This window comes from Pantherophis guttatus, chromosome 1, assembly GCF_059756535.1.
Source record: "Pantherophis guttatus breed Tessera chromosome 1, ASM5975653v1, whole genome shotgun sequence".
Lineage (NCBI taxonomy): Eukaryota > Metazoa > Chordata > Lepidosauria > Squamata > Colubridae > Pantherophis > Pantherophis guttatus.
The window spans coordinates 3,334,338-3,342,350 of NC_142063.1; the positions used below are offsets into that span (position 1 = coordinate 3,334,338).

Sequence of the window (8,013 nt, forward strand, 5' to 3'; positions counted from 1 at the left end):
GCAATGAGGTCAAGATTTTGCCCTAGTACCCGAAGCTTATTGAATGGGGAGGAACAGTCTCCATTTTAATCCTAGTAGAATCAAGCAGCTGTGGATGATTGGTCCTCCCAACACTGGGGACACTGGATCTTTGATCTTGCATGACTTGCTTAGGACTGATGTGCACTCTGGGTCTCTTCCTGGACTCTCAGCTCCTCCTCCAAAAGCAGATGTTAGTGATGGTAGTTTTTTTGTAAAGCTTCGATTTGTTCAAAAGGATGATATTGAGCTGTGGAGAGTCTGAATGCCCCAAAATCAACAAAGAAAATGAAGGCAAGAAGAAAGATTGGAAGCAGAAAGTCTCTATTATTGGGATCAGACCAGGAACGGAACTGGATCAAGCATAAATTTATTCGTGAGAGAGATGTGGTTCCTGCATCTCTCAAGGAGGTTGTGGCTATCCCCCTCCTCAAGGAAGTGATCCCATCATACTGGCCAATGTCAACCCTGAAGCTGATCTGGCTGAAGCCATCTTGAGGGTTCAGTCAGAGGTGGGCTGCACATACGTTAACAACCGGTTCGCCAGAAATGTTCACCTTCCTCGCTTGTGCACGGCTTCAAACTCCCTGCAAGTCTTTTTAGGCAGCCGCAGTGAGTACAGCAGGCGAGGCGTGGAACTCAGCTGGGCTGTGTGGGTGGGGCCAGTGAGCCAGAGTGTTAGCAATGTAGGACAGAATAGCGCTAGGGCCGGGGGGTGGGCCCAGCCGGTGGTCAGGACTACCAGTTCCCCTGAACTGGTCTGACCAGGCAACAGCCCACCTCTGGGTTCAGTGCTGCCACACTGGAGCAAAGGACTTTTACTTTTAAGTCGGTGAAGACCAAAAGAGTTAGATTTTATGTACCAATATTATCTTTCCAATAAAGCTATTCTTATTTTGGATTCCACCTGTCTCGGTGTTTTTGCTTGCAATGGACATATTATTTGGAATCCCCACAGCCAATTTTCACCCAGTATCCAATATGCCTTCTTTTTTAAAAATTTATTAATCAATTGGTTTTATTCCACGGAGTGTCCCTGTTATCTGGGAGCATCGTCAATACTACAAATAAGAATTTCAAAAAGTGTCATTTGGTCCTTGGAACATTTATGAATGGTAGTGCTGGGAACACTTCTCAGATTTACACTTCTACCCACACCTTCCCCCCTCTCTACACCCCTTCCCCAATTTAAGCAAGGAGGTGCTTTTACTTTTGAGTGGCAGTTCTGACATCCCAGCATCAAACTGCCCCACAGGATCTTACACCTACTTGCAGACAGCCATTGTTTGAATAAATATACAAACCACCAACTAATAAAAAAATAGCTATTCTTTTGGGAGACTCCCTTTAACTCCCTCCAATCATGACTTTACCAATCTCCTGCTATCATGTTCATTTTTTCATCAAGTTCATGCCTCAGAACCAAGAACCCTCTACGTTTCTAAATTCATTTCCATGCCTTTTAAGCAGGGATGAAATCCAGCAGGTTCTGACAGGTTCTGGAGAACCCATAGCGGAAATTTTGAGCAGTTTGGATAACCGGTAAATACCACCTCTGGCTGGCCCCAGAATGGGGTGGGAATGGAGATTTTGCAATATCCTTACCCCAGGAGTGGGGAGAGAATGGAGATTTAGCAGTATCCTCCTCCTGCCACGTCCACCAAGCCACACCCAAAGAACAGGTAATAAAAAAATTTGGATTTCACCACTGTTTTTAAGTCCTCCAATTTCCCCATCTTGATTGTATGCTGTAACACACACACACACACACACACACACACACACACACACACACACACTTCCGAAAGACTGAATTGTTCCAGACAGTCACTGGAACAGAGTGAAAAGTGTTCTTGTTAACAGTTCATATCAATTTCTCTGTCAAACACAGCTATCTTGGTTTTTGATATATAATTTTTCAAATGCATACTCATAGCAAGGATGTATTTCTATCTATGGAACGATTTTTGGAAATGATTCGAGTCCTTAGATGACATCTGAATATATTAGTACAAGACATTTGTCTTCTCAAATAACCACTTTTTAAAGTATTTCCTGACCTCTTATCTCTAATTTCTTTAAAGAAATCAGAGAGTATCATAAAACAAGGTCTTCCTCCCTACTCAGTAATCAATTATTTAATTATTTGTTCAAGAAAGAACAAGCCATGATGTATTCATCTATCTATCTATCTATCTATCTATCTATCTATCTATCTATCTATCTATCTATCTATCTATCTATCTATCTATCCTTCCTTCCTTCCTTCCTTCCTTCCTTCCTTCCTTCCTTCCTTCCTTCCTTCCTTCCATCCATCTTCATAACAGTCACAAAGAATAAATAAGGTATGAAAAGCTGGGGCCAGAAAATAATCACATGATCTTATTGATGAAAAATGTAGCTTTCTCACTTAAGTTAATAGAAATTAAAAGAGTATGGTTCATATAAACTCCATACCTTTTAAAAAAACTAATGGCCAATTGAATGAAAAAGTTAGGAGGAAAAGGCAAACCCTTGCTAATCTATTGAAAAAAATTCTTAAAAACACTAATAGTGAACACAACACATTTTTATAGCCAATCAGATTAAAAAAAGAGAACAGGCATGTTGGAAAGTAATAACAACATCTTTACCTTATTATCATTTATTTCCAAGTTGATCATGGGGCCTCCCTGGGAAGAACTGGCATTAATTAAAAATAAAAGGATGGGTGTTTGTTGCTGACTATTAGAAAGTTGGTGATTAGCACATCACTTTATTTCCAATTATTTAAGAAAAAAGCACCTCTCTCATTTCATCATTTATTTTAAAAATCAAAAACTAAAATGTGAAAATTAAACATGCATCCCCATATACATCAGGGATTTTTATGTTGTATTTTTTCATTTAAACCAGCCAGAGACTCCTGTGTATAAATTGGGTAGCAATATAAATACGTTTCATATTTATAATTAGATCTTATAATCAGAGATTCTTGTGCCTCATTATATTCTCTCTACAATTGAGATTTGGTTTAAATAGCATAATGTAGCATTTGGGGAAAAAGATACAAGCCAAGAGACCAGCCCCAGAGGCCAAGATAGAGAAGATCTCCACGGCCACCATGGACTTCCCTTTGGTGCTCAGGTAGGTGGGGAGGAAGGAGATCCAAACACTGCAAAAGACCAGCATGCTGAAAGTAATGAACTTGGCTTCATTAAAGCTGTCAGGCAATTTCCTAGCCAAAAAGGCCACCGTGAAACTGATGAGGGCCAGAACACCCAGGTAGGAGAGGACAGGGTAAAACATGAAAGCTGAACCTTCATTACATTCCAAGATGGCCTCTCCTACTAAAGAGTGGAAGTCAAAGTTGGGAAATGGAGGAGAGGTTCCCAGCCAGGTGGCACAAAGAATTGCTTGGACCAGGGGACAGGCTAAGACAATGGAGTTGGTCAGAGGTTTTCCTAAGAGTTTCCTTGTCTTGTTCCCTGGCTTGGTGGCCATGAAGGCCAGAACCACCATGACAGTTTTTGCCAAAATGGACGAAACAGCCAGGGAAAAGAGAATGGCAAAGGCAGTTTGTCGGAAGAGACAGGTGAGCTTCCCAGGTTGACCAATGAAAAGGAAGGAGCAGAAGAAGCAGAGCAGGAGGGAGCCCAGGAGGACATAGGTGAGATCCCTGTTGTTGGCCTTGACAATTGGTGTGTTGTGATTTTTACGGAAAATCACCAGAACTGCCAATGTGATCACAGAGAGAGAAAGAGCGAGAGAAACTAAAATGTATCCCAGGCTGTCTTGATAGGAAAGGAAATGGATCTTCTTGGCAATGCAGTTGTCCTTGTCCTTGTTGGGATATTGGTTTTCTGGGCAGGGGTCACAGTGAGCTGCATCTGAAATCGAAAGTCAGTGTGAATTTCTTGGTGAATCAACAAGGGTGAATCATCCATCCATACTGACAAAGTGTCAAGTTTCTGAAAGATGCCCTAATTAATTCATGAGCCATGATCCAAACTTCAAAAGAAATATAGTGATTGCCACAATGCTTGGAATAGCCAGAGAAATGGATCTCTTCTCTGGCTCAACATCTCTTCTTTATACTTCAAATCCACTCATTCAAACTTTTTTTATTTACAGGAAAGGTTTAGCAGATATAGGTAGACAGATCTGCTCTGTCTCTGACAGGTCTACAAATCACCTGGGACATCGAATGTTCTGATAGAAGAGGCAGGTCCTTGATAAAAATTAAAGCTTGAATCTCACTCTCCATTCTTTCACAAAAAGATTGGTGTCTGGTTTTCCTGATGGGATGTAAAAGTAGGAGTGGAAAGCCTAGTAGGGAACCCATGAATTGTGCTCCAAAATCAACTGAAGCTGACCTAACCAAAGCCATCTTGACAGATTCAATGTTTCACACTGGAGCTGAGGGATAGGGAGGCAGGATTTTAGATAGCTGGGATTTTGATAGCCAAAACAAAATACTTTCTCTTGGGAACCAAGGACATTCTCACAGAATGTATTCAGAGGAAGGTGGAGTGAAGTCACCAGGCAACTAGACAGCACTGTGATTGTTTTGAGAAAGTGACGAACTTTTACTTTTAATTAGGTGAAAACCATGGGAATCTTCAGTGTCGGTTTTCACCAGATCTGTTCCAATATGATATATCCAATGAAGCTATTATTTGAGGAATCTACCTGCTTGGAGTTTTGCTTGATATGTGTGAATTACTTGGAACCCTGACACCCACCTGTATTAAATTTAAATTAACTTTAGATTCATGAATTGAGAGGGTCTGCTGAAAAGAAATATGAATATATTGAAGTATATAAATCCTACCAAGCTGATGCCAAAATTAACATTTTTCCATTGAATGGTTTCCTTGATCCTGGAAGATCTACATTTAAATGTGCTACCTGTCTGATTAGAAATGGTTTCTTCTGGACAAGGGTCACATTGGTAGCAGCAAACTGGCTTGCCCTCTGGAACGCTTCTCCTCTCTCCTGCCTGGCACCTCTTCATGCCAAACCTGGCAAAGGGCACCTTCTAAAAAAGAGAAGAGAGATATTGCATTGGCTCAGCAAAGATTATTCTTCATTTATTCATTTGTACATTGCTCTTTCCATCTTTAGAACATCTTCAAAAGAAATGGTTTACCAGTAACCAGGATAAACTCCAGAGGGAGTCAGGCCAATGCAATCCTGACCCACTAATGGATGCTGGAGATTGGAACTGGGACCTCAAAATGTAAAGGAAGGCTTGTGACATGGAGCTACAGCTTTTCTAAAAGAAAGAATTATAAGTCAAGTCTCAAATGTGTTCAACTCAAAAGCATATTTTTCCATCAAATCCCTGAATTTAATGGATTTCCCAGTGAAAGGGTGCTATGCACCCCCTGGAGTGAATGAATCCTTTGCTGAACCTACAAAGTTTCCTTCCAGCTCACCTTTGTGACCCAGATGATTTCATCAGAGTTTATTTTATTTATTTTATTTTATTTTTTTTATTTTATATTGGATTTCTATACCGCCCTTCTCCCTAAGGACTCAGGGCGGTGTACAGCCAAATTAAAAAAAACATGCAGAACAAATATTAAAAACAATTAAAAGATATATAAATTTGGCCCAATTAAAACTCATTTACCAATTAAAAACGTTTAAAACATTTAAAAACAGTTAAAAATTTCATCTTAAGCCAGCCCGGCTTGTTTAAATAAATGGGTTTTAAGGGCGCGACGGAAGGCACTGAGGTCTTGGATTCTCCTTATCTCTGGGGGGAGCTGATTCCAGAGGGTAGGTGCCCCCACAGAGAAGGCTCTCCCCCTGGGGGTCACCAGCCTACATTGTCTGGCTGATGGCACCCCGAGGAGGCCCTCTCTGTGGGAGCGCACGGGTCGATGGGAGGTCGTTGGTAGCAGCAGGCGGTCTCGAAGATAGCTAGGCCCTATGCCATGGAGCGCTTTAAAGGTGATAACCAACACCTTGAAGCGCACCCGGAAGACAACTGGGAGCCAGTGCAGCTCGCGCAGGAGCGGTGTTACATGGGAGCGCCATGCTGCTCCCGTCACTACCCGCGCTGCTGCGTTCTGGACCAGCTGGAGCCTCCGGGTGCTCCTCAAGGGGAGCCCCATGTAGAGAGCGTTGCAATAGTCAAGGCGAGAGGTGACGAGGGCGTGAGTGACTGTGCACAGGGAATCCCGATCAAGAAAGGGCCGCAACTGGCGAATCAGGCGAACCTGACAAAAGGTCCCCCTGGTTACAGCCGTCAGATGTTCCTCCAAGGACAGCTGCATATCCAGGAGGACTCCCAGATTGCGAGCCCTCTCTGTGGGGGCCAATGACTCGCCCCCAATAGTCAGTGATGGAGTCAACTGACTATATCGGGATGCCGGGAGCCACAGCCACTCAGTCTTGGAAGGGTTGAGCTTGAGCCTGTTCCTCCCCATCCAGACCCGTACAGCCTCCAGGCACTGGGACATCACTTCAAGGGCATCGTTGGGGTGGCCTGGGGTGGAGATGTACAGCTGGGTGTCATCAGCGTACTGGTGGTATCTCACCCCAAAGCCACGGATGATCTCACCCAGCGGCTTCACATAAATGTTGAACAGAAGGGGCGAGAGGACCGATCCCTGCGGCACTCCACAAATGAGAGGCCTCGAGGTCGACCTCTGCCCCCCTGCCAACACAAACTGCGACCGGTCGGAGAGAAAGGAGGAGAACCACCGCAACACGGTGCCTCCCACCCCCAACTCTTCCAGCCGGTGCAGCATGATACCATGGTCGATGGTATCAAAAGCCGCTGAGAGGTCTAACAGGACCAGAACAGAGGAACAACCCCTGTCCCGAGCCCTCCAGAGATCATCAACCAACGCGACCAATGCCGTTTCTGTGCTGTGCCCAGACCTGAAACCCGACTGGAACGGATCTAGATAAGATGTTTCCTCCAGGAATTGCGGAAACTGTCGTGCGACCACACTCTCAACAACCTTCGCCATAAAGCGAAGGTTGGAGACAGGACGATAGTTGGCCAATATTGCCGGATCCAGGGACGGCTTCTTGAGGAGAGGCCTCACCACCGCCTCTTTCAAGTAAAAGTACTCTTTCACCTTTGTCACCCAGATGATTGCATCGGAGTTAATGGTGAAATCTTGTCCTTGGGAAGCTGTGGAATCTATTTGCCCAACTTTCATGGGGACAAAAGATTGATTGGGGAGGAAAAGCCAGTTGAGAAGATCATAACGAGTAGACACCAATCCCCTTTCTGAGAAGGAGACTTCCTCTCCAGCACTGTTGTTGAACTTGATGTTCCTCAGATAGGGGAGAATCTGGAAAAAAAAAGACTAATTGACTGAACACCACACATAGGACATCCTGGTTTTCTTCATAAGGTGATGGCCATCAGTCTAGGAGATGGGTCTATATCTGAGAAACTAAATGAGTTCCCTTGATGGACATCTAAGTAATCAGAAGCAACATCAAATATTCAACTCCAATGACAACACATTTTCTTTATCATTGGACATTAGGATCATGGCTTCTTCAATTCCAGTCTTATAAGAATGATAGCTACATACAAACATTTTTCTGCCGTATTCCAAATTTCATTGTGTAGTTTTGCTTTGTGATACTTGGCAAGCTACATTTTTAGTTTTATTTGGGCCCATAGTTTTGTAAATGACAAATGCAAGCTAGACTTTCTCTAGAAATAGAGAAAGTCTTGCTTGTAAAGAAGTAGATCTGACCCAGTGGTGTTCTTGTAGAAGGTTTGTCCTGCCCTGGTTTATCACTTCACTGTCTAGAGAGGAATAATTTAGCCTTTGATGTTGAAAAGTCTGATGAATTTCAGATCAGGAATCCATTAGGACCAAGTTAACTTCTTTTGCATATTCTGAAGTTGACAGAGACGTAACGCAACAAAGAAGGAGTACAAGAAACGGCTTACTAAAAAAATGGAGTGGACTCAGAAATAATTCTAAACCATAATAATCAACATTAATATGAACTGAGTGTCTTTTTACAGAT

The 8,013-nt window shown here is 43.1% G+C and overlaps 1 protein-coding gene across 1 annotated transcript; it reads right to left on the bottom strand.

The window, feature by feature from the left end:
- Window positions 1-2,982: 2,982 nt before the first annotated feature.
- LOC148116256 (vomeronasal type-2 receptor 26-like) lies at window positions 2,983-7,181 on the bottom strand. The gene is made up of 3 exons (XM_087883545.1): window positions 7,065-7,181; window positions 4,909-5,038; window positions 2,983-3,887 (listed from the first exon to the last, which is right to left on the bottom strand). The coding sequence occupies exons 1-3, from the start codon at window positions 7,179-7,181 to the stop codon at window positions 2,983-2,985; spliced, it is 1,152 nt and encodes a 383-aa protein (XP_087739671.1).
- Between the last annotated feature and the right edge of the window lie 832 nt (window positions 7,182-8,013).

Coding starts and splice junctions, on each gene's coding strand:
- LOC148116256 (XM_087883545.1), bottom strand. CDS start 7,181: ATGAAAGTTGGGCAAATAGATTCCACAGCTTCCCAAGGACAAGATTTC. Junction 5,039..7,064: donor TTTACTTGAAAGAGGCGGTG/GTGAGGCCTCTC, acceptor TCTCTTTTTTAG/AAGGTGCCCTTTGCCAGGTT. Junction 3,888..4,908: donor AACCATTTCTAATCAGACAG/GTAGCACATTTA, acceptor TTTCGATTTCAG/ATGCAGCTCACTGTGACCCC.